This window comes from Setaria viridis, chromosome 2, assembly GCF_005286985.2.
Source record: "Setaria viridis chromosome 2, Setaria_viridis_v4.0, whole genome shotgun sequence".
Classification (NCBI taxonomy): Eukaryota; Viridiplantae; Streptophyta; class Magnoliopsida; order Poales; family Poaceae; genus Setaria; species Setaria viridis.
The window spans coordinates 29,189,816-29,214,453 of NC_048264.2; the positions used below are offsets into that span (position 1 = coordinate 29,189,816).

General features: G+C 48.3%; 2 protein-coding genes and 1 pseudogene across 10 annotated transcripts; all 3 read left to right on the forward strand.

Annotated features, from left to right (window-relative positions):
* Positions 1 to 5,352: 5,352 nt before the first annotated feature.
* Positions 5,353 to 16,359, forward strand: LOC117843856 (uncharacterized). Of its 5 annotated transcripts, none has more exons than XM_034724593.2 (9): positions 5,353 to 5,512; positions 6,153 to 6,222; positions 6,320 to 6,683; positions 14,618 to 14,689; positions 14,778 to 14,842; positions 14,995 to 15,145; positions 15,249 to 15,326; positions 15,420 to 15,509; positions 15,777 to 16,359. In XM_034724593.2, the coding sequence occupies exons 3-9, from the start codon at positions 6,426 to 6,428 to the stop codon at positions 15,900 to 15,902; spliced, it is 840 nt and encodes a 279-aa protein (XP_034580484.1). In that variant the 5' UTR covers positions 5,353 to 5,512; positions 6,153 to 6,222; positions 6,320 to 6,425; the 3' UTR covers positions 15,903 to 16,359. The 5 variants fall into 5 exon arrangements, with proteins under 5 accessions (XP_034580484.1, XP_072148319.1, XP_034580486.1 ...); XM_072292218.1 differs by having other exon boundaries at positions 6,432 to 6,683; XM_072292217.1 differs by having other exon boundaries at positions 5,370 to 5,512; positions 6,157 to 6,222.
* LOC140222065 (uncharacterized) lies at positions 13,646 to 14,293 on the forward strand (annotated as a pseudogene).
* Positions 16,360 to 16,842: 483 nt separating the features above from the next.
* On the forward strand, positions 16,843 to 21,340 carry LOC117843855 (pentatricopeptide repeat-containing protein At2g36730). 5 transcript variants are annotated; one of them, XM_034724589.2, is made up of 7 exons: positions 16,844 to 18,659; positions 19,635 to 19,704; positions 19,790 to 19,854; positions 20,007 to 20,319; positions 20,416 to 20,505; positions 20,622 to 20,720; positions 20,945 to 21,340. In XM_034724589.2, the coding sequence occupies exon 1, from the start codon at positions 17,020 to 17,022 to the stop codon at positions 18,628 to 18,630; it is 1,611 nt and encodes a 536-aa protein (XP_034580480.1). In that variant the 5' UTR covers positions 16,844 to 17,019; the 3' UTR covers positions 18,631 to 18,659; positions 19,635 to 19,704; positions 19,790 to 19,854; positions 20,007 to 20,319; positions 20,416 to 20,505; positions 20,622 to 20,720; positions 20,945 to 21,340. The 5 variants fall into 5 exon arrangements, with proteins under 5 accessions (XP_034580483.1, XP_034580480.1, XP_034580481.1 ...); XM_034724590.2 differs by having other exon boundaries at positions 20,625 to 20,720; XM_034724591.2 differs by lacking the exon at positions 20,622 to 20,720 and having other exon boundaries at positions 20,007 to 20,151; positions 20,241 to 20,319.
* The last annotated feature ends 3,298 nt before the right edge of the window (positions 21,341 to 24,638 follow it).

A 24,638-nucleotide genomic window follows, 5' to 3' on the forward strand; every position in this document is an offset into this window, starting at 1 on the left:
CGCCTTGTTGAGACCCGTATAATCAACACACATTCTCCATTTCCCATTCTTTTTTCGTACAAGAACAGGATTGGCTAACCACTCGGGGTGGTATACTTTCTTGATGAATTCGGCTGCCAAAAGCTTCTGGAGCTCCTCGCCGATGGCCTTGCGCCTCTCCTCGTCAAAGCGGTGCAAGCCTTGTTTCACCAGTTTGGAGCCGGCCTTGATGTTCAAGGAGTGCTCGGCGACTTCCCTCGAGATGCCTGGCATGTCCGAGGGTTTCCACGTGAAAACGTCGCTGTTCGCGCGGAGGAAGTCGACGAGCGCGCTTTCTTATTTGGGAGATAGGGTAGCGCCTATCTGCACCGTTCTACCGTCGGTGCATCTGGGGTCGAGGGGGACCTCCTTCACACCTTCTGTGGCTTCGAAGGAGGTGGTGGACTGCTTGGAGTTGGGGAGGTCCTCGGCGCCCTCCGCAAGCCGGACCACGTGGTCCTCCGAACAAGTGATGGCCGCGGCGTACTAGCAGCACTCGACGTCGCACTCGTACGCCTTCTGGAAAGACGTGCCGACGGTGATGACTCCGTTGGGCCCCGGCAGCTTGAGCTTGAGGTAGGTGTAGTTAGGGATGGCCATGAACTTGGCGTAACATGGCCGCCCCAAAATGGCATGGTAGGTCCCGCGGAAGCCTACCACCTCGAAAGTGAGGGTCTCCTTCCTGAAGTTGGAAGGAGTCCCGAAGGTGACGGATTGGTCGATCTGCCCAAGGGGCATTGCCCATTTTCCCGGCACGATGCCGTGGAACGACGCCTCGCTGGGACGGAGACGGGATCGCTCGATCCCCATGGCGTCGAGGGTCTCGGCGTAGAGGATGTTGAGGTCGTTGCCTCCATCCATGAGCACCTTGGTGAGGCGCTTTGTGCCGACGATGGGGTCAACGATGAGGGGGTAGCGTCCTGGCTGCAGGACACTTTTCGGGTAGTCAGACTGGTCGAAGGTTATGGCGGATCTTGACTAGTCGAGGAAAGTTGGGGTGGTGGGGTCGGCCACGTAGATGTCGCGGCGTTCCAGGTTTCGACGGCGCTTGGAGTTGTAGGTCGCCGGTCCGCCAAAGATCATGAAGCAGCCGTCCACGTTGAGAAAGGCGTCTTCCTTCTCTTCGCCATCCTTCTTCTCCTCCTCGGGCTTCTGTCTCCGGTCGCCCTTCACCGGATTGCCCACAAAGTATCTCTTCATGAGGTTGCATTCCTTATAGGCGTGCTTGGCGGGGAACTCGTGGTTCGGGCACGGTCCCTCGAGCAGCTTGTCGAAGAAGCCGGGGGTGCCCTTGGGGGGCGGCTGTCCCCGCTTGCGCTCGGCAACGGCCACGAGTGGAGCCTCGCGCCGTTGCTTGTTCTTCTTCTTCTGCTGGCGGTTGGAGGTGCTCTCGTCAGTGTCCTCCTCCCGCTTCGCCTTGCCTTTGGAGCGATCAAAGATCGCCCCGATGGCCTCTTCGCCCAAGGCGAAGCTGGTGGCGATGTTGAGGAGCTCCTCGGTGGTCCGTGGGCCCCTGCACCCCAGCTCGTGGACTGGGCCTGCAGGAAGTTCCTGCCAGGAATGCTCCGATGACGTCGGCATCAACGACGGTGGAGAGCTCGGTGCGCTTCCTGGAGAAGCGCCGGATGTAATCCCGGAGGGACTCATCCGACCCCTGGGGGCAGCTCCGGAGATCCTAGGAGTTTCTGGGGCGCATGTACGTGCCCTGGAAGTTTCCCACAAAGATTTCCTTTAGGTCGTTCTAGTTACGGATCTGACCTAACGGAATGTGCTCTAGCCAGGCTCGTGCCGAGTCGGCCAAGAACAGCGGGAGGTTGCGAATGATGAACAGGTCGTCATCCGCCCCACCAGCCTGACAAGCAAGCCCGTAGTTGCTGAGCCAAAGCCCGGGGTTCGTTTCACCGGAATACTTGGCCATGTTGGTGGGCTGCCTGAAGCGCGCTAGGAACGGTGCGTTCAGGATGCGTGTGGAGAAGGCCCTGGGCCCCGCTGAGTTAGGGTTCGGGCTCTGATCTTCTTCGCTATCGTAGCGGCCGCCACGGTGGACGTGGGAGCCGCGGTCCGCCCCATCCTCCCTGTCCGCACGGGAACGCCTTCGCGCGTCCAGGGTGTCGCGGGTGTTGCGGACAGGACCGACGCGTTGGTGGACGGATGGTGCTCCACCGCCTGCAGGCGGTGGGGTCCAACGAGCGGGCGCGGCCCGGTTCCCCCCTGGAGGAGGCTGGTGGAAAGACTCCCCACGCCTTTCGGGAGGTGCGGTGGGTACCGCCCGGCTGGCGTTGTGCCCGCGGCGCCGGGACGCGGAGCTTTCCGCCTGCTGGACCGCGGTGCACTCCAGCAGGTTACGCACCTCCTGGTGAGCGTGCCGCTCCTCGGGCGTCGCTGGCTCGGGGAGTCGTCGGAGTAGGGCCGCCGCGGCGGCGATGTTCTGGCTGGCACGTGCGAAGAGTTGATGGCGATCCTCGTCCTCGCAGATACACTGCTGGACGTCGCGCGCCCATTGACGCGCCCCGCCTTCGTTGCGGGGGCGCTCGACCTCCAGGTTGGGCGCCGCGCGCGCCTCCGGCAAACGTGGCCGCTCCGGGACCCTAGCGAGGGCCCCGGTTGTAGCTGCGGCGCGTGGTGGGGGAGTGTGCTGCCTCCCTTCGACGCCGTTGTCGTTGGATCCCTCGGAGTGCACGTCAGCCATGAAGCATTCACGCGAGGGGTGGTGGCTCCCGTTGTCGGAGCCAGCATCGAAGGCTGTCCCCGCCACGCCCGCGAACTCGTTTTTCACGGGTGGCACGATCATGGACTGTGCTAGGAGACGACCGTGAGTCGCCGCAGCATTGCGCGCGAAGGGCCACTCCTCCGAAGGAGGCCCCATGGTGCGCGCCCGGCCGCCCACCACCATTCCGGCGGCGGAGCCGGAGATGACGCGGTGAGCGGGCAGGATGAGGAGAGGAATCAGCTCGATTCTCTCTCCCGTGGTGAGGAAGTCCAAACTCCCGAAGCGGATGTGGGAGTCGGGAGCAAAGCCGATGTCGCGGTTGGCCATCCGAAGCTGGTGACGTACGCGCAAAGGTCCCCTACCTGGCGCGCCAACTGTCGTTATCAAGAATTACAAGTCAAGACAACGGCGAGTGAATTTGTTTTTATGCGCGTAGGGCTCGGATGGTTTTCACGAGAGGACACGGGGCTAAACTGGTTCGGGCAGGATAACCCTACGTCCAGTATGAGAGGCAGCTCGTGTTACTCGTGCAGAGTTTGTAGTAGAGTTTACAAATGGGCGAGAGAGGGAAGCTGGTCCCAAGTCTCTTGGGTGTGCACTGATGCTCGTGAGGAGAGAGTGTGAGTTGGGGGGTGTTCGGTTGGCTTGAGAGCTGTCCCTGGCTCAACTGTAACCCCCGTCTCTTCCTTGCGCTATAAAAAGAAGACCGGAGGAACCGAGGAAGGGACAGCTCTCAAGCCAACCGAACACCCCCAACTCACACTCTCTCCTCACGAGGATCAGTGCACACCCAAAAGACTTGGGACCAGCTTCCCTCTCTCGCCCGTTTGTAACCCCTACTATAAACTCTACACGAGTAACACGAGCTGCCTCTCATACTGGACGTAGGGCTATTCCTGCCCGAACTAGTCTAGACCCGTGTCCTCTCGTGCAAACCATCCGAGCCCTACGCGCATAAAAACAAATTCACTCGCCGTTGTCTTGACTTGTAATTCTTGACAACGACACATGCGGTTGAAAACTAAAATGAGACCATACAAATGGAGCTTTATAAAATAAAACGAGCAAAGCACGAGTTGGCAGAGTTGTCCCTTTCGTATGAGGTCATCGCTAACATTAGCATGGGAAAATGGTTGTATTTTCTTTAAATGAGCATAATTCTTCCATCAAGTGTCCATTTTCAAATCCGTTTAAAGCATCGTGTTCCTTGCGATGAGATCTACAAAACTAGACCCATATTAAATATATTTTAAAGTTATTTTATGTGAGTGTCAACTTATGTTGTATACATAGCAGCAACTTATATACAAACTATTTAGGAATATAGCAACTTATGTTATACATAGTAGTAACTTGTATTGTATGTCTGGTAGAACTGAATTGTTGTCCACTTGTTAGTATCGATTTATATAGAGAACATGTGATAATTTATATGTTATATTAATTATAACTCACACAGAGTCAACTAACAGCTTCTTCGAAACTAATGTATCCATATATACAGAGACAAATGACACAGCTTAAATAGATACCTCAAATATGTAATTATATTGGGTGCAAAAAAATGTAGCAATTTATGTACATTACATAAGTTGCTACACACTTCATGTATAACTAGCTATTATGTATTCAACATAAGTTGCTAGAATATAAAAAATATATTAAAATATATCTATCATGGATTTAGTTTTATAGACATCATCAAAATGAACACAGGGATGCAAACGGAATCGAAAACGGACACTTGAGAAGAAAGTTATCATATTAAAAAAAGGAAAGGAAAATAAAAAAATAATTGAACCGCAACAGTAAAAAGGGACAGCAGCAGGCCGCGCGTCGGAGCGCAAGTGCGACCCAGCGCGCTAGCTTTTTTCCATCCTGCATGAACTTCAAAAGGAAAAAAATGTCGGCATGCATGCTCGCATGCAGTTTGTTTGGAAAAAGCTCTGATCTGATAAGGACCTCTTGTCGTGCGACCAATTTATTTATTTTCTAATTGATGTTTTTCTATTTACAAAATGAAAAAATCCATTTAAAGGTAAGAGGTGTACCTTAGCAAAGCCCGAATGCTTTACTCACCTCTACTCCATTTTATTGCAGAACCACCCTAACACATTAATTTGGCCTATTTTTTTTAACCTGGAGTTGCCGATATTGGAATTCAATACTTTTAAAGTGTAATCTCGACATTCATTGGAGATTTCACAAAAAAATTGACGGTGAAAGACTTCGCACAAAGTTTTACTGTTTGCAAAAAAAAAAGAACCACTATAATATGATGAATAAGCCTAATTCAATAACTCGAACAAGATTGATTCGATTAGCTTAACCTTTTCGCGCTATACATCTGAAAAATAAATGAAGTCAGGTAATCAAGTGTGCATTAGGATAGTTTTTGCAAAAAAAAAAGAGAAAGGACGTGGTTTTTACGATTTTCTTTATATAAATAAATCATGTTAAAGAAATATATTTATGATTATGGGGAGGACAGTGAATTATTATAATATGGAATCTGTTGTTTTAGCTCACGGGTGGATTATATAACCTGCCAGGAGAAACGAGAATGATGGCTTAAAACTGTTTCTTTAATCTTTAAAAAAGAAAAAAGAAAAATCAGACATAAGCTCCCGAGCGCGTCGCCGCCTGTTGCGTTCGCCCCTCCTTTTACTTTAGCCCATTCACACCCCGCTCCCCCCGTGGCCTTCCTTTCCTGGCGGCGACAGAGCGGCGCCGTCCTTCTCCAGGTCTTCGTCGGGCCCTTCGCCGGCGACGAGCACCCACCAGGTATGCCCGCCCCTTCTCTTCCATTCCTGCTGTGCGGAACCGAGCACCGAACCCTAATCGAAGCTATTTGTATTCGGATCTGACCAAATTACAAAATATACGCGGATTATGCCAACTGACTTCGGATTTTTTTTGCAAAAATTACTGGTTCCGCCCCTACCTGCTAGGTTTTGGGTTGATTCCTTTTTTTTTGGCAGACATGTTGCTTCTGTTGTAATACTATTCAGCTTTTCCTGTTGGTTGCTTGTGCTGAGAACTTAATCGTGATTTGATTAGGACAGGCAAATTATGAAATTTACGAATGTGCATTTTGGGTAAAATTTATTATTGTAGTATCTGCTCCTTCTGTTTATCACCAATTTGTGGATCTGTGTATGCAATGAGGAAATCTCAGAATGATTGATTGGCATTCTTTGTGGAAGCAAATTTATTGCTCGGAAAATTACAGATTGAAAGAGTTGTATCATTTGCAAAGGAAATGCATAATTGTTTCATGGGAGGAACATCACTGTTTACAGAACAAATCCTTTTATTCATATCCATTGTACTGTCTCATCTATGCTGTTTTAGTGTTCAAATGCCTATAGTATTCAAGAAAACAATGTTTGTGAAATTGTTTTGTGATAAATATAATGGGCAGAAAGGTGGAGCTCAGATCATTGGTGCCTCTTTTATCTTTCACCAAGGACTCTGGTGCCTCATTTCGTGAGGTTAGACAAGTTTGTTCAGCTGCTTCAGTTATTCTATATGTTTTTTCTAATCAACCATGGCATCGCCTGACCTGTTCTTTTCTCTTTTCTTTTCCAGCGAGACACTAAGCTTGGTCTAGCAAATAGATTATGAACTCTCTGTTGATTTAATAGCATTTCTACAAGAATTCTTTTGCTGGAAGTTTTATTAGTTGTTTGCAACAATGAAGGATCATCTAATGCTCAATGTTGATGACCTAATCGTTCCCGAGCCCAATGAGGCCACTGGGGCAGTCAAGAACACATCATCTGGAGAAGCCATTGCACACCCACCCTCCATGGCTCATGCCATTTTAGCAATGGGAGAAAGCATGGTTTCTGAAGAAGAACCTCTTCTACAGATGGTGGAGTGTCGCATTTGTCAGGAGGAAGATAGTATTAAAAATCTAGAGAGTCCATGCGCTTGCACCGGCAGTCTAAAGGTTCGCATTACTCCACTATTCTTCTTCAGAATATTATGGATAGACTGCTATACTCCATATCTAAGTATTATTTAAGGTGCCAAATGTTTTGCTGTGGGCATGGTTTAGATGGCCAGCGCGACCATGGGTGATAGGAACTCTTGATCTATTTCCTGCTTGATCGGAAGAAATATAATCTTATCCTTATATAAATGGGGCAACTTGCTTGTAAGAAACCAACATCTAAGATTAAGGAACCAATTGAAACCTAATCTTATCCCTAAATTCTAATCCTAGGGCATCCGCGAACGGTACCACACGGCTACTGTTTCTATGAACAGTGACAGTTCATGAACAGTGCGCTGGCCCTATCATGGCCTGGGCTGCAGATGAAATGTTTTTCATTTTTTCCTCTATACCGTAAAACATTCTACTGCTTAGAATATTAGTCTTCCCTTATGTCAGAGGTTCAAAGATACACCCGGTTAGTCATCAGCTATACTGTCCATCATGTCATCACTGGTATAGTTCTGTTTTGGCATTAATATGTGTAGATGGAAGCCTTGTGGTATTCTGGTATTCATTTATGCATTGAACATTTAAGAAATGACAGCTCTGCTTGACATTCACAATTGGTGCATGTCAATTGGATATAAATCGATTAGGTCTCAGTTCAATCAAAATAGATTGAGTACTAATCTTATATAATGGACACTGTAGCCAGGAACTGAAAAAGATATCATTGGCTGACATTAGATGATTGTAGTTCAAGGCATTTTGTCAGCAATGTATGCACAATCTCACAAACTTACCATCTGACATGCCTATTGCTGAATGAAATGTGTGCCATTTTAACATGTCAAGATATTATAATATCTCATCCAGACTGCAATATGCGAATACTGCACTTTGCAAGAAGCCACTATCCAAGGAATAAAAATATTTCTATAGAAGAAAATGTCAATTGATGATATGTTGATAGCATATTAAAACAGTCACCCTGCAAATACCCAGACGTTTTGAATAAATCTAAATATGAATTTTCTATTATGATAGAACCCTATCTTGGTTATGGGGGCAGTACTCCATGGGATAAAGCTATTTTTATGATACGGCTGTTGCAAGTATTTATTTATAAAGCAAGAGTTTGAAGTAACCAGCATTAATTTGATCTGTGAATCACCTCCCAGTAGATTTGGCACACTGTTCTTTTATCTAGCTGAATAAGTTTAAATTTTGACAATGGCTCCTCATTCCGTTCCCCTCCCACCTCCGGGCGCTCCCCCTCCCCCCTCCACCAGCCTCACGCTGTCGCCTACTCCAGGCACAACGGCCACCCAAATCCCCTCCTCTCCGGCGCCGGAGGAACACCGTCCGTGCTTGGCTCCTCAAGCTACTCCCTGTGCCACCGCGGGTCGTTCCAAATTCCAGCGTTGGAGGGACGATTCCCCTTCTTCTGGGGTTTCCGGCGACGGAGCCTCTCCCTCCCTCTTTCAGAGACGTGCTCCTCGCCAGCACTGTCCTCGTTGTTATCTCGGCTGCGGCCTTGAAGGCTCCAGGCGCTTCATGCCTTAGAGCCTCAGCTGTGCCCTAGCAGGTGCCCCCACGGCTAGCGCCCCGCATCATCCTCTACCCTGAGACACGGAGGTCTCACGTTGCGGCGGGCACTCTGGACCTCGACGGATGGGTGAAAGCGGAGAGTCACCGAGACCGTCAGGCGCGACGCCAGCATGAAGCTCCTCCCCGTCGAGCGGTTCCTGCAGATCTCCGGGGGAGATGCTTCAATTGCTTCTCCCTGAAACATCGGGTAGCGGATTGTCGCTCTAGGCCCCGGTGCTTCGTCTGCCTAGAGCTAGGTCATCGTTCCGGCCAGTGCCCGTCCCGGCGTCCAGCAGCTCTACGTGCGGTGCCTCGTGCGTGACCAATGCTGACCTGGCGCCCGGTGGCCACATTGGAGATGGCTTCCCAGCAGCCCCTGACGGCCGTGGTGGATGTCCCTCCCGCAGACGCCACGACGACTGCTTAGGGAAGAAAGCGGCGTCGTTGCGCTCGACAACCGAGAGCTAGGAGAAGCATGGAGACACCCGACAGTGGTTTGGAGGAGGGCAACGAAGGCTTCTCTCAGGCCATCCCGAGTGAGGACGATCCTAATTTGATTGCTGAAGATCGCCCATTGAAGCCCAGACACATTCTTGATCGCTCAGCTAGCGTCGCCCGAAGAGAAGATGATCTTGCTTGCGCCTTGGTCGTCACCATGATCGGAGGACACGAGGTTGGCGCGGTGGAGCTGGTGCGCACAACAATCGCCAATAGGTTTGAGATCGAGGAAGAAAGGCTAATCTTACGCCCGTGGGGATCGGTTAGCTTCCTTTTGATCTTGCCTACTGATGCGATGCTCGAGCGCGTCTACAATGGCAGAAGACCCATCATCACCCCCTCGGCCCGCCTGCACGTCATGCGGTGGACGTGTTTCTTTATTCATCGACGGTGAGCCTCCCTCTGGCCGTTGAGGTGGAAATCAGAGGCATTCTGGCACATGCTTGGGAGCTACTGACGGCAGAGCTACTCCTCAATGAGTATTGCTGGATTGCTGGTCTGCATCCGAGCACTGCGGAACGGCGTGACATCTACCAGCTAAAGGCCTGGTGCTCGAACTCGGACTGCTTCCCTACAGAGATGGATCTTGAGATTGTTGAACCTCCATTGGTGGCGGAGCACCAGCCCGGGATGCGCACCCTGAAGTATCCTATCTCAATCGTTGTATCTCAAATCGGGTCGTCCAATTCTGAAGATGATCCTCCCTCTCCACCTCCAGCCGATGATAATGGACGCCGCCATCGCCGGAGACGAAGACACCGCTCGCCATCGATTCCCCGGAGCAGGCGGCGCCAGGAGGCGTGTCATCGTCAACTCAGGGACGCTGTGCGCCGGTGTAGGATCGGCTGGGCCCACACACCCAGCTCCGGCTGGCCCACCCCCACCAAGAGGAATCGGCTTTCGAGCCCCCCATTGATGCTGTGCTGGCTGGGCCAACGGTGCGGGAGGCGCATGAGGTGCCATCGTCAGTTACCGAGGCTGCTGCTGTGGAAGCCGAGGCGGGCATGATCGCAGATATTAACAGATGCTTGACGCCCCAAGCGTCCGAAGCATGCATGCCCGTGTTAAGTCACGAGGAGAGAGAGGGAGTGGCGCCGCCTTTATATGAGGTCTGCATGGAGTCTTTTGGGCCAGGCCCAATGGCTAGACATCGTGTGGGCCTTCATTGCCCCCAAAACAGCCCACCTAACTCCACCCTACGCCAGAGTGTGACGACGACACTAGCTATGAATTCAACAGATTAGGCTCTTGGGACTCATCTCAGCCTGGCTGCTGATGGGCCCTTGATTTCAACTGATGGGCCTGCTCCTCTGCTGGATGAATCGGTGCCTGGCCCTCTTGCTTCCCCTATAGAAGCTCTGGCTCCAGAGTTGACTCCCCTGCTTGCAGAGGCGGTGGCCTCGCTTGCCCTTGTCTCATTGCCGCCGCAGGTGCTAGGCAGCATAACCGCGGAGCCCCTGCTTCGGGTCTATTCAAGGCCCCGCCTCAAAAAGAACGGTGGGGAGAGGGATTTGAATGGGTCCGGCCTGGCCCCGGAGCCGGTCAGCCCCGCGACGGAGTTCATCAATAGTCTGTCCAAGGCGTCGGGTGCCCTCCTGCCGATTCCACACATCAACAAGCGAAGAGAGAAGTTGCTGCAGCCACCTACTGAGGCACCTCGCCGAAGCCGCCGCCTAGCTGGTCTGGAGGCAGCAAATCCAGAGGTATGCTCTGCACATATGAAGAAACGGGTTATGCAAGCTCTTGATTTGGAGGTGGATGACGAAAAAGAACAATTTGACCAAAGGATCTTGGACGAATGTGCCAAGTGCTTCCGGCAGCCCCAGGCGACTCCGCACACCAGAGCTCTTGCTGCCCTCTTTGGATGGTCACCTCCAGAAGATGACACCGCCTTTGGGGTGGTGAAATGTACGGTCTGATTCTCAGGCTTGTTGGTTTGTTGCTGGTCGCTTATTTTCTCTGTTCTATGGATCCAATGCATATACTGATATGGAATGTTAGAGGGCTCAATTCCTTGGCAAGAAGAGATGCAGTGCGCGTTATTGTGGACTCTTCCAAAATTGATATTATTTGTTTACAAGAAACAAAGATGAATTCAGTGTCCAGGGAGATTATCCTCTCTATGCTAGGCAGTGACTTTGATAATAATTATATCTTTCTACCTTCGGTCGGGGCCAGTGGAGGAATCCTAGTTGCGTGGAGATCTCGCCTTGGGGCTGTTGGTGCAAGCCGGATTGATTCACATTGTGCTTCGGTTCAGTTCTGCTCGCCTAATGGTACTGCCTGGTGGTTAACGTGTGTTTACGGGCCTCAAGACAATCAAGCAAAAGTTCAATTCTTACAGGAGCTGCGCGATCTGCGGGTGCAGTGCACAATTCCCTGGATGGTGGCAGGCGACTTTAATCTTATTTATAAAGATGAGGACAAGAACAACACAAATCTAAACAGAGCTATGATGGGAAGGTTTAGAAGATGGATAAATGATATGGCAGTTACTGAAGTTCCTCTTCATGGTCGTAAGTTTACTTGGTCTAGTTCCTCTACTAGTGCTGATCCTACACTTGTGAAGCTAGATCGTGTGTTCTGCTCGCCGGATTGGGAGGACATGTTCCCTGAATGTCTCTTGCAAAGTGCAGCCTCTGACGATTCAGATCACTGTCCTCTAATTCTCGGTCTCACGGACAACCTAGCTGGCAAAAGGCGCTTTCACTTCGAATCCTTCTGGCCCGGCATGGATGGTTTTACGGAAGCAGTCGAGACTGCTTGGAACTCAGTTCAGCCCCGCCACTGCCCTGTGGAGACTCTGTCCCTGAAACTTAAGGCAACAGCAAGAGGTTTGCAAAGTTGGAGCCAGAAGAAAATTGGGCATATCAACTCCCAACTGTTTTTAGCAAAGGAGATCATCCACCAGTTTGGTATTGCCCAAGAAAGCCGCACCCTGCAACCAAATGAATTATGGCGGCGCAACAACCTGAAAAAGCACGCTCTCGCCCTTGCCTCCCTATTGCGGACAGTAGCCCGACTGAGATCCCGCGTTGGATGGCTCAAAGAGGGAGATGCCAATACCAGATTGTTCCACATGCATGCTCGTCACCGAAAAAAGAACTTCATTGCCAAATTGAGGGTGGATGATCGCACCATCACAACACATGAGGAGAAGGCTGCTGAAATTTTGGAGTTCTATTCTAACCTGATTGGTACAGATTGTACTTGGGATCGGACCATTGATCTCACCGGGCTGAACATCCCTGGATATAATCTTGAAGCCTTGGATATACCTTTTACAGAAGAGGAGGTGTGGAACACCATTAAGCAACTTCCTTCTGATAAAGCTTCAGGGCCTGACGGGTTCACAGGGCGTTTCTACAAGTCCTGTTGGTCAGTTATAAAGGATGACATGATGGCTGCCGTGCATACTGTATGGGGAAAATTTTTTAGGAATCTTTGGATGCTAAACTCCGCTTACATCACCTTGATGCCTAAAAGGTCGGACGCTGAACAGGTAAAGGACTTCATACCCATCAGTCTGGTGCACAGTTTTGCAAAATTGGTGACCAAAATTCTAGCTAACCGTTTAGCTAGCCGCCTAGATGAAATGGTCTCTTGCAATCAAAAAAGTGCCTTCATCAAAAAACGGTTTATTCAGGACAATTATATGTTGGTTCAGCAAACTGTGAGGTTTCTGTACTCCCAAAAGCAGCTAAGAATCCTTCTCAAATTGGACATCACAAAAGCCTTTGACTCGGTATCTCGGAGTTTTCTCATGGAGGTGATCCGAAAACTTGGCTTTGGCTCTCGGTGATGTGACTTGTTGTGTGGCCTCCTATCGTCTTCTTCCACTCAAGTTCTTCTTAATGGTATTCCTGGGGATATCATACAACACTGAAGAGGACTTCGCCAGGGAGACCCGCTCTCCCCAATGATCTTCATCCTAGTCATGGATGTGCTGAATTGGATGGTCACCAGAGCCGCTGAGGCTGGTCTCCTACAGCCACTGTCCCGAAGGCCAATTCAACATAGAATATCGTTATATGCTGATGATGTTGCCCTCTTTCTACGGCCTGCAGCAGCGGATATCACCTTGACCCTGCGAATGCTCCAGCTCTTTGGGGATGCCTTGGGACTCAAGACCGACGTGCAGAAAAGTAATGTGCTGCCAATCCATTGCTCCGAGGACAATATGACTCTCATCCTGAGCCTGCTGCCTTGTGAAATCTTGGACTTTCCGTGCAAGTATCTTGGGCTGCCACTCTCTCTTTGAAAGCTTACCAAGGAGCAATTCCAACCTGTTATTGATAGAATAGCTGATCAGCTACCAGGATGGAAAGCAGACTTGATGACGCGCGCAGGAAGGGTGGTGCAGGTACAGGATGTATTAACTGCAATGTTGGTATATTTGGCCATGGCGACAGAATTGCCATCCTGGGCAATTAAAGCTATTGACAAGATTAGAAGAGGCTTTATTTGGAGGGGGCGGAAGGAAGCAAATGGAGGGCATTGCCTCATTGCTTGGCCCAAAGTGTGTCGGTCACGGGAACTTGGTGGTTTAGGAATATCAGATCTAAAATCCCTTGGACTAGCCTTAAGAGTAAGATGGCCATGGCTCAAGAAGTCTGAACCAAATAAACCTTGGGTAAGTCTGCCTCTCCAAATCAGCAAGGAAATGGATTGTCATCTCTATGGCTGTGGTCACTGAAGTTGGTGATGGAGCCAGCACTCTTTTCTGGAAAGATAAATGGCTAGCAGGAAAAAATATTCAGGATATTGCACCACAGGTGTATGCCTTGGTCTCTAGGAGAACAGTAGGAAGGCGTACAGTTCTGGAGGCACTGATCCATGAGAGGTGGATAGAAGATATTCAAGGTTCAATTTCCTTGGAAGCCCTAATGGAGTATCTGGTATTGTGGGATGTGATCTCTGAGGTAGAATTACAAGTCAGGGTACAGGACAAACACATTTGGAGCCTTTCTACCTCAGAACAATATACAGCGAAATCGGCATATGATGCTCTCTTTCAGGGGGCCATTTATTTCAGACCATATGAGAGGATTTGGAAGTCTTGGGCTCCACCCAAATGCTGCTTCTTTATGTGGCTGGTCGCCCACAATTGATGCTGGACAGCTGATCGGTTGGCACGGCGAGGCCTTCAACACCCAGATAAGTGCCTCTTGTGTGATCAGGAGGAAGAGAACATCCAACATCTGCTCATTGGGTGTGTGGTTGCAAGGCAATTCTGGTACTCCCTCTTCCATCGTGTTGGTTTCTCCCAACTTGCCCCGACGGCTGCTGAATCATCCTTCGACGCATGGTGGGAAAGTGTGGGAGCAGCTGTTATGGGCAATGCACGTAAAGGACTAAACTCCCTAATCATTCTTGGCGCTTGGTGTATCTGGAAGCATCGAAATGACTGTGTTTTTAATGGGGCTGCCCCAAGCGTTGCCACTGTGCTGAGCATGGCTAGGGATGAAGCTCAACTGTGGACCTTGGCAGGAGCCAAGGGCCTTGCCTCTCTCTTGGTTAAGGATGTTGGCTAGGCTGTCCAGGTCTCGGGTCGTCCTTATTTGTAAACGGCAATTAAGTCTTCTTCTAAAGCGGTGTGTGTGTGTTGGGGGGGGGGGGGGGGGGGGGGGGGGGGGGGGGGGGTCTTTCTGTATGACTCCAATCTTCTACTATTAATACAATGATACGCAGTTCTCCTGCGTGTTCGAGAATAAAAAATTTAAAATTTTGAGTTGATTCTTTTTGTCATTTGAAGTTGTGTTTCTTATGTTTGCATTGTCATGCATTTTTATGTGATTATGTTCAAGAGCGTTTTCCGTTGGTACTCTTCTAACATGTTTTTAGTTTGTGTTATGCAGTATGCTCATCGGGCTTGTGTACAGAGATGGTGCAATGAGAAAGGAGATGTAACATGTGAAATATGTCATGAGGTGATTTATTCTATGAACAAAGAATTTTGATACCTTTTTTCATGGATGACAGTTAGCCTGAATTGTGTTGAAAAATACCTGTCTGCAGCCTTATGAACATGGGTACACTGCACCTCCCAGAGCTCATCCTGATGAAACTACCATCGATATAAGGTAGGGCATTATGCTTGTTTTCATGGATGCTATACAGCTACAGTACTATTTTTAACCACTGAAGTTCTGTCACATATTTTCTAATGTTTTGTTTTGTAATGTATTTTCATCGAACTGCACGTCACCGCCTCTCATTTATTTGTGGTTTATAGTGGCGGCTGGACCATTACTGGCACTGCATTCGACTTGCGTGATCCTAGAATCCTTGCAGTGGCACAAAACCACATCCTGGAAGCTGAATATGATGATTATTCTGCTACGAATGCCAGCACTGCTGCCTTTTGCCGCTCTGCTGCTCTTGTTGTGAGTAACCACGTAACAGATGTATTTATGTTGTTGGGAGTTAAAACAGGATGGCTTTCTTATATATACTTACCTAACATCCTATTTACCTTTTTATGTTCAGTTAATGGCTCTCTTATTGTTGAGACACGCACTGACTCTAACTGATGAAGATGATGATGATACTTCTGCAGTATTTTCTGTAAGTGAAGGAACCATCTTGAAAATATACTGTTAGCATCCTATGCTTAGCTGTTGCCATTCACACTTGGTAATGATGGTTCATAATCGACAGCTTTTTCTATTGCGTGCTGCTGGTTTCCTGCTACCATTCTACATTATGGCATGGGCAATTAGTATCTTGCAGCGCCGCAGACAGAGACAGGTCAGTATGCCATTTCTAATATGAATATCTGCATCTTTCTTTTCTTAGATTTTAAAAATATTTTGGGAACACCTTGTATTCACTGTCACACTCCAAAAATATTGGCGTTGAGTTGACATTATGATAGTTTTAGATTGAAAACCTGCACAACTTTTGCCTATCATGTCTCGTCGTGACCAATTACCACTATTTGGTTACTCGCTACATCTAGTGTTGCTCTAGGGCCTTTCTTATAAATTCTTAATTGCACTGTGTGTCTATGTTCAGGAGGCAGCTGCTCTAGCTGCGACGGAGGTGGCATTCATCCTGCAGTCGGGGCAAGGGAGGGGAGTGCATTTCACCATCGCACCGGACTCCCCTGCCACACCTCAGCATGAACCACCATACCCATAACGATATCTATCAAGGAGTGGCTGGCTGCGGTGATGGTCGCAGGGGCTGCTGATTGCTTATTTGCACGGGTTCCCCAAGGATTATATCGTGGTTGAAGTCTAGTGCAGAACCAGATAATTTTCTGCCTCAAGTTTCATTGCATCAGTGTACTGAGTGCAAAGGTGCATGTTCGTGCTTTGGATTGGGCTATTGCATTTTGTGTCGGCCAGGAAGTAACGGGGTGTATATAACTTAACCGAGATATCTGGGTCCTGATTGCCCTAATTGTCAAGTTTGAAAAACGGCGCTTTCTCAAACTTGTTTGGCGCGGCCTCTATATATGCTAGATTATGCCCACACGAAAGTATCTTGTCGATGTACAAATAGATAATATTGTACTAAAAACCCTGTCGATGTCGAAATATTCGCACGAATGCTGTAATGATAGTGGGGCTTTTTCTAAGCAGCATTCTTACCAGTTGCCACCGTGCCAGCGTCCCAAGAATCCAAGGTGTTGTTTGGTTTGTGGAAAGGTAACGCAAATGGAATGAGCTGCTGTTACAGCCAGATGTTTGGTTGCTGCTGTAACGGTAATAACACGCTTCATTTGATTTGCTTAAACGAAACATAACTTGAATACGAACGGCTAGACAAAAGATACAGATTCCATCCACTGAAAACTAGACTGGCACCCGGAGCGACCGTATCTGATAAGGGAGGTATCGTTTTTCTGAAGACCTCTATCTGACAACAACTTGTTTCGATCACGAGAAAACCAAAACAAACAGCAAGTAACGGGATCTATTATCCTCTCTAAACAAATCACGTTACAATCAGCCTAACAAACCACACTACCCAAGATCCATGTGCGACTTTACTATTTTTTCTCCAAACTGCAAAGGAAAACAACCTCCTCCCGTGTGGGCTTAGCGAATTGGGCCCATTCAAGACCATCTCGCTGTATCTTCAAGCCCGTTGCCCGGCAACCTGTCCATTCCCAACTCTCTCGATCCGCTCGCGGCTCGCGTTCGCGGAGACGCGGCCGCCGGCGGAAGGCGGCGTCGCGGAGAATTCAAGAGCAGCAGAGGCATGCCCCTCCACACCACCTGATCCGTCTGCCGCTGGATTCCAGAGGCCAATGCTTGGTGCCACGGCGGCACCGGATGTTGAAACCGTGGGAAGCAAGCAGTTCGCCGTCCTTGCACGCGGCAGGAGGAGCCTCCATAGCATTGCCACGCCCCCGGCCACCATCCACGCCCTCATCGCCGCCGCGACCACCGTCCGGCACCTCCGGCAGATCCACGGCCACCTCCTCACCTCCGGCCGCGTCGGCTCCCTCGGTCCCGCCCTCCTCCGCCGCGTCATCTCGCTGCCCTCCTCCCCGCCGCACCTCCACCTCCCGTTCGCTCACCGGCTCCTCCTCTCCCTACCCTCCCCGCCGCTGGATCTCTTCAACCTCCTCCTGCCCCCGCTCGCCTCCTCGCCTGACCCGTCCGCCGCGGCCTCCCTCTTCGCCCGCCTCCGCCGCGGCGGCCTGCGCCCCGACGCGCACACGCTCCCGCACGTCCTCAAGGCCCTCGCGCGCCTCGCGCCGGGCTCCCTCCCGCTCGTCGCATGCACCCACGGGGAGGCCGTCAAGAGCGGCCTCGCGCGCGCCGTGGTGTACGTACCGAACGCCCTCATGTCCGCGTACTCGGCCTGCGGCCACCTCGGGCGCGCCATGCAGGTGTTCGACGAAATGCCTCGCCGGACCGTGGTGTCGTGGAACACCGCGCTCACTGCCTGCGCGGACAACGATCGCCACGACTGGTGCGCCGGGATGTTTGCGGAGATGGTAGAGGCTGGCTTCGAGCCTGACCAGACAACGTTTGTGGTCATGCTTTCCGCTGCGGCCGAGCTAGGGAACTTGGCGCTCGGCAAGTGGGCACATGGGCAGGTCGTTGCCCGGCGGCTGGAAATGACGCTTCAGCTTGGCACAGCAGCGGTGAATATGTACGCTAAGTGCGGTGCAGTAAGTTACGCGTCACGATTGTTTGGGAGGATGACGGTGCGAAATGTCTGGACATGGAGTGCAATGATCGTGGGATTTTCGCAGAATGGAATGGCACGGGAAGCGCTGGAGCTGTTTGATAAGATGAAGGATGCATCTATCACACCCAACTATGTCACATTTCTTGGGCTGCTCTGTGCATGCAGCCATGCTGGGTTGGTTGACGAGGGCCACCAATTCTTCCATGAAATGCAGCATGTCTATGGCATCAAACCGATGATCACACACTACAGTGCCATGGTGGATGTCCTGGGACGCAATGGCCGCCTCCAGGAAGCTTATGATTTTGTTATGGACGTGCCGGTCAAGCCCGATCCGGTTGTCTGGAGGACATTGCTGAGTGCCTGCCAGCTGCACAGCTCCAAGGACTGCATAGACATTGTTGACAAGGTGCAGAAGAGGTTGCTGGAGCTGGAGCCCCGGCGAAGCGGGAATTACGTGATGGTTGCGAACATATACTCTGACATTGGGTCGTGGGATAAGGCGGCCATGGCGAGGAGGGTGATGAGGGAAGGGGGGATGAAGAAGATGGCGGGGGAGAGCTGTGTTGAGATCGGAGGGCAGATTCAACGGTTCATCTCCGGGGATGATTCTTGCCCTGGATTTGACGGTGCTTGCAGGATTCTTCATGATCTGAACATCAACATGAGAAAATGGGAACCTGTGGACAACATTTTGCTTGCTGATGCTGACATTTGAGGACTGCATACGCCGAGCAAACTGTTCAGGTTGGTGCCACATTTGTTTCTGGTTGATTTTGCTGTGTGCTTGTGTAGAGGCTGTGGTTCTGTTTTTTGGCTACTTCTGTTTTGGCATTAATATGTTGTTGGTGTGGGTCCCTGTTTTGCCTTTTTTTTGGGGGTCCTCTTTCCTGCCTTTATTCATTTTGTGCATTGGACATTTAAGACATGGCAGTTCTACTTGAAATTGACAATTCGTAAATGTCAATTGAGCATAGATTGATTAGGCTTCAGTTTCAGCAAAATAAATTGAATAATAATCTTATATTTTGGTAAGTATCACATGCAATATCTAGGGACATGAGACTATTGTAATTTAAGGCATTTTGCCAGAAATATATGTACAATTTAATAATTTTTACTACCTGACAAAAGATGCCCATTGCTGAATAATATGTGTGCCATTTGAACGTGCCAAGATATTATAATCTTTCATCCAGACAGCAATATGCCATTGCAATTTTCAACTAGCCACAGGCCAAGTCCTAAAAAATATTTCTTTTTATAGAAGAGAAGGTCAATTTGATGACATGTTGTGAGCATATTTAGAACAGTCAGCCTAAAAACACCCAAACATTTGGAATAAATCTAAATACAAATTTCCTAATATTATAGAAGCTTATCTTCAGTTATGAGTACTCCATGGGATAAAGCTAATGATACGACTAACTACTATTTAACAAGAAAGTATGTGGGATAGACCGAATTTGAAGTAGCCAGTGTTAATTTGATTTGTGAATCACCTCCTAGCAAATTGGGTACACCTGTTCTTTCTTCCATCTGCTAGGTTTAAATTTCGATTTGATTCCTTTTGTCCTGCTTCACAGATTTGTTTTGGAAACAAAAATATTTGAAAACATTCCTTATCCACTATGCATGAGGATCATGCATTTTTATGTCATTACTCTTAAGATTGTTTTCCACAGAAACTCTTCTAACACGCATTTAGTTTGTGTTATGCAGTATGGCTGTCAGGCTTGTGTACAACATTGTTGCAATGAGAAATGAGATGTAACATGTGAAATGTCGTGAGGTGATTTATGCATGAACAAAGAATTGTGATCCCATTTTTCACAGATGGCAATTACTGAATTGTGTTTAAATATACAACTCTGCAGCCTTACAAATATCGGTACACTGCACCTCCCAGAGCTCATCCTGATGAAACTACCATTGGTACAAGGTAGGGCATGCTTGTTTTCATGCATAAGTTGGATGCTAGAGTACTATTTTAAACTTTTTAATTTGTTCCGTTACATATTTTCTGATGTTTTCTTTTGCAATATATTTCATCTATCTCCTCGTCATCACATCTCATTTCTTTTCGGTTCATAGTGGTGGCTGGAACATTACTGGAACTGGATTGGACTTGTGTGATCCAAGGATTCTTGCAGTGGCACAAAACCATATCATGGAAGCTAAATATGATGATTATTTTGCCACAAATGCCAGTTTTGCTGCTCTGCTGCTCTTGTTATGAGTAACCACAGAACATATATAATATTTTTGCTACTTAAATCAATAGGGCTTTCTTTATACATAACATCCTATGTGCCTTTTTATGCTCAGTTAATGGCTCTCATATTCTTGAGGCACGCACTGACTCTTAACTGATGAGGATGATGATGACACTTCTGCGATGTTTTCAGTAAGTGAAACAAATGACCATCTTGGAATATACTATTAGCATCCTATGGTTAGATGCTGCCATTAACACTTGGTATTGGTGGTTTGCAATTGACAGCCTTTTCTATTGCGTGCTGCTGGTTTCCTGCTACCATTCTACATTAAGGCTTGGGCAATCAGTATCCTGCGGCACCGCAGACAGAGACAGGTTAGCTTTTCATATCTAATATGAATATCCTCCTCGATCTTTCCTTATTTCTTTAAGACATATTCACTGCCATGCTGCTAATATACTGAAATTCGAGCTGACCTATTTCTATATAGTAGTGTGTGACTTGTTTGAATTTGAGTTGCCATGCTCATTGCGAAAATCAAGATCAGGATCAAAGCTATGCAACCATTCTACTGTCTTACTACTTCTTGGTAAGGGTACGAACATGGTTGAAACTTATGGTTGACAGTGTGCATAACCCGTGCAATCGAGTGTGTTGGAAACTATCTGTTGAGAATTCAATTTAGCATGAAAATTTGCACAACTTTGTCAATTGTGCCTCTGCATAACCGTTACTTGGCCACTCGCAGCATCTAACGTCGCTCTAGGGCCTTTTGTAAATCCCTAATCGTGTTGTGTGTATAACTGTTTTCAGGAGGCTGCTGCTCTAGCTGCTGCGGAGGTGGCATTCATCCTGCTGTCGGGGCAAGGAAGGGGAGTGCGCAACCGGACTCCCCTGCCACATGTCGGCAACAACCGCCGCAACGGTGCTGGTATTGGCCACAGTTGCAGCGACCGCAGATTGCTTGTTTGCCCGGACTGCGCAAGGATTTATGGTTTCTATCAAGTGCAGGACCAGATGACCTGGTGCCTAAGTTTTTCGTCAAATCAGTTGTATTGAGTGTAAAGATGCGTGGGATCTGGATCCTGTGCGGCCCTAATAAATGTCAAAAGGTGAAATTGGCTGCTGTTTGGTGGTGGTCTCACATGTGCCCGCTTACGATTCAAGCAGAGCATGTGCACATGAATACTAACCCTATATCTTTAGACATGTTGGCAACCCTCGCCATTTGGGAGGTCGGGAAAGAGAGGAATAACTGGATTTTCAGCAGGAATTGCCGTCAAACGCAGGCAAGCATTTCCAGCATCCAACAGGTGAAGCGCGCAACTCAGTGCTAGAGCTCTCCTTCCAGCGGTACTGCTTGCTGGCCAGCGCCCAGTTTTGGCTAACTATGACATTTAGTTGTGTTTTACTCCGTACTTACCGGGCCAAGATGCGACTTCACTGTCTTATTCAGCTGCACCTTCCGTAGCCTAACTGTGCTGAATCGTTCTGCAGCAGCAGCACATACGCAAAACTGTGCTGAATAGCATCGGTTCAAGAAAACTTCATCTACAACTAGCAGGGGTGACAAGAGACACATGCACACTTCCAACAAGACCTCGATGAGTATGCAACCAGCATCGGCTCAACCACGACTGAATGCTGTAAACATAGACAAGATAACACTGGCAAAATAACTCGTCATTGCTCCAGCAAGTCGCGGAACTTCCTCACTGTGAGCCGTGACCTTGGAGCTGAGGAGGATCCATTACCATACCACCTCTGCAACTTTAATCCCTTAGAGGTCCTAAAATACGACTCTTCATGATGCTAATCAACCTGGCAGAACACAAAAGGCACATTTCTAAATCTTGTGTAAGCATGCATCATGATCCATATAATAAGCAAACATAAAGACCAAAGACAATTAGATGTTGAAATCAGCAAAACTGAAACAAATTAATTAATACCAAAAGGAACATAAAAACTGGAAACTCTAATTTAAATTTCCCTATAGTACCGATTTGGAGGATCATCAACCAACAGTAATATGGGGACATACATTTTGGAGGCATGCAGCCGCTCATGCTACACATGCCCTTCGCTTGGAACCTGAACTTCCTGGTCTTGAGCTTTGAGTTTCTTGAACAGCTTCTTCCAAGGTCTAGGTAAGCAGTGGTATTCATGAAACATGAGTCCCCTTGACCTACAATAAGAGAAAGTGGTCCAATTAGAACATTATTAGAGTTACGCAAACAATGCATGTGATATCTACTAAGGTCCAAGAGCCTACCAACAACGATGGTTGCAAAAGGTGAACAAATGTTCTGCAAGCGTGAAGGGCCGCACAGAGGGCCGGATCCTCCTTTTGTAGTCATGGATGATGGAAAACCTCGATAACAGCTCAGACGTGCCGCTGCTGACAGAGTACATAACAACAGGGTAGAGATCTTCAGAGTCGAAGTAAATGGTGTTGCTGGTGATGGAAGGCAGGTTGTTTTGAGACGCTAAGGGCCCCTTTGGAAATGCCAAACCCCGACGGGTTCCGGCCTTTTCCTCGGGTTGGAGGCCCGCGCGTCCCTCCGGCCACGGGCCAATCAAACATTGGAAGCCCATTTGCCAGGGGAGCTCCATCCTATCCCTTCCTTTTTTTGGGCCGGCTCCTCCCCACCTCCAGGATCTAGGCGGCTGTTCCTGACTCCCAAGCGCTCGCGTCGCCTCCCCGTTGCCCTGCCTCCGTCCAGACGCCGCCGCCGCCCATGCCTCCGTCCAGGTACCGTCGTCCCTCCACCGTCCAGGTGCTATCGCCCCTTCCGTCGTCCCGTCGATACGCCACAGTTGCTCTGTCTCCCTATCAAGGCACCGCCTCTGCGCCTCCGATCTGTGACGACGCCTCCGCCTCAGCCACCATCTCTGCATCCACCACGGTAGCGCCATACGTCTTCCTCCTCAGCACGCAAGTTCTCCTCCTCTCCTATTACCTAGGGCTTATACTCCTCTTGCTAATTCGAGTTCTTTTAGATCTTGGTGACTTCAAAGTTGCCAGACCCAAGATCCACCCCTTGTTCGTCTCTTCACCGGACATTCTTGGTATAGGTAAGCCTCTCCGTGCATCTAGTATGCTAGTAGTGCTCATCATTAGCATGTTATCCACCCTGTCGATCAGTTTGTACTTGCGTGAAATGTCATGAATGTAAGCATCTTTCTGAATAAATGGCTTTGCTGAATTACAACTTAATCCGCCTTGACTGAATCGTGTGATGTGCCTGTCGTAATTAATTGAAGTATTATGTCATAATCGTGTGTTTCATCCGTGGCGCCTCACGGTTCAGTTAAGTGATGTCACTTGAATTGCGAGTTTAGTGTTATCCCTTGAATTTCTATTTTATATGCTCTCTTGAGGCTAATCTTGTGCTGGCTAGTATGATTCTCCAACGTACATCAAGTTGTAAAACTTGAGCATTAGTGGTTGTCATAGCAATAAACTATAAGGGGCAGGTTCATAGCAGTACAATACAGTTCATGTGGCATGTTCTGAAGGATCCTCGCTGGCTAGTAGTTGTGTAGAGTGCCCCTGTCAGCGCTGACTTGCCTGGGTCAGGATGATATATTCATAAGCTTTCTGTTTGCTATCATAATAAGTCTTGCTCCCCAAATAATTTTAACCATAGATTACTACCACAAGGTTAAAGTTCTGTTATGTTTATATATTGTCCTATTATGTTACATATAGCCTAGGAGTCTGTTCGCTACTTCAGGAACCTCCGGGGTGCCTCTGAGGTAGTCCAACCTTATTTGGGTGTTGTTGGAGGACATGTTGCTTCTGGCTGAATGATTCTTTTCTTTTTTGGTTAATTGCTGATGAATTCTTAGAAATTAGACATGTAGATGAACATGTGTGATAATTGGAACCAAATTAATTATTGATGCTCTATTAGAAATAGCATCTCTTGCTTCTTTGATGTTAATTTCATCTTATCATGGGATTATTTAGCTCCTAGCTATGCAAGGTAGTGGTGACTGGTTTGTGGCATGATCATCAATGAATTAATAAAATAGTATATTAAGTTTTCATTTATGACTTTTCAATGCTGACTATTGTTTATTGTCTTGTTTCGGAATCAATGAAAAGTGAGGTGTCGAAGAACATGAATAGGAGAAAGAATGTTGGAGGAAGGTTGGTAAGCTTGAAACTAAGCTATTTTTCAGAACATTGTATTTACTTATAGTCTGTATTGCGTGGCTCGTATGCTCGACCAATTTTTGATTCTGTTGATATTGTTACACTACCTGATTATTTTTTCTCCTACATGTGTATAGCATAGCTATGATTTTCTAAGGTGCTGCTAGCATCATCTTTATGTATAGTTGAGGTCCCTTAGTTCATATTCAGAATTGATTATTAGAACCACCAGTATGCCTTATTTACTAGTTGTTTTGGTTTGTCTTAGTCAAATATAATTAGTTAACTTTACTGTAAGGAAACATGCATTTTTATTTCTTAACTAAATTGAACTTTAGTTAA

What these genes read in the sequence shown, in the direction of transcription:
- LOC117843856 (XM_034724593.2), top strand. Translation starts at nt 6,426, where the DNA reads ATGAAGGATCATCTAATGCTCAATGTTGATGACCTAATCGTTCCCGAG. An exon ending in CTTGCACCGGCAGTCTAAAG is followed by an intron (nt 6,684 to 14,617) that starts GTTCGCATTACT and finishes TGTGTTATGCAG; the next exon opens with TATGCTCATCGGGCTTGTGT. An exon ending in GAAACTACCATCGATATAAG is followed by an intron (nt 14,843 to 14,994) that starts GTAGGGCATTAT and finishes TGTGGTTTATAG; the next exon opens with TGGCGGCTGGACCATTACTG.
- LOC117843855 (XM_034724592.2), top strand. Translation starts at nt 17,020, where the DNA reads ATGCTTGGTGCCACGGCGGCACCGGATGTTGAAACCGTGGGAAGCAAG.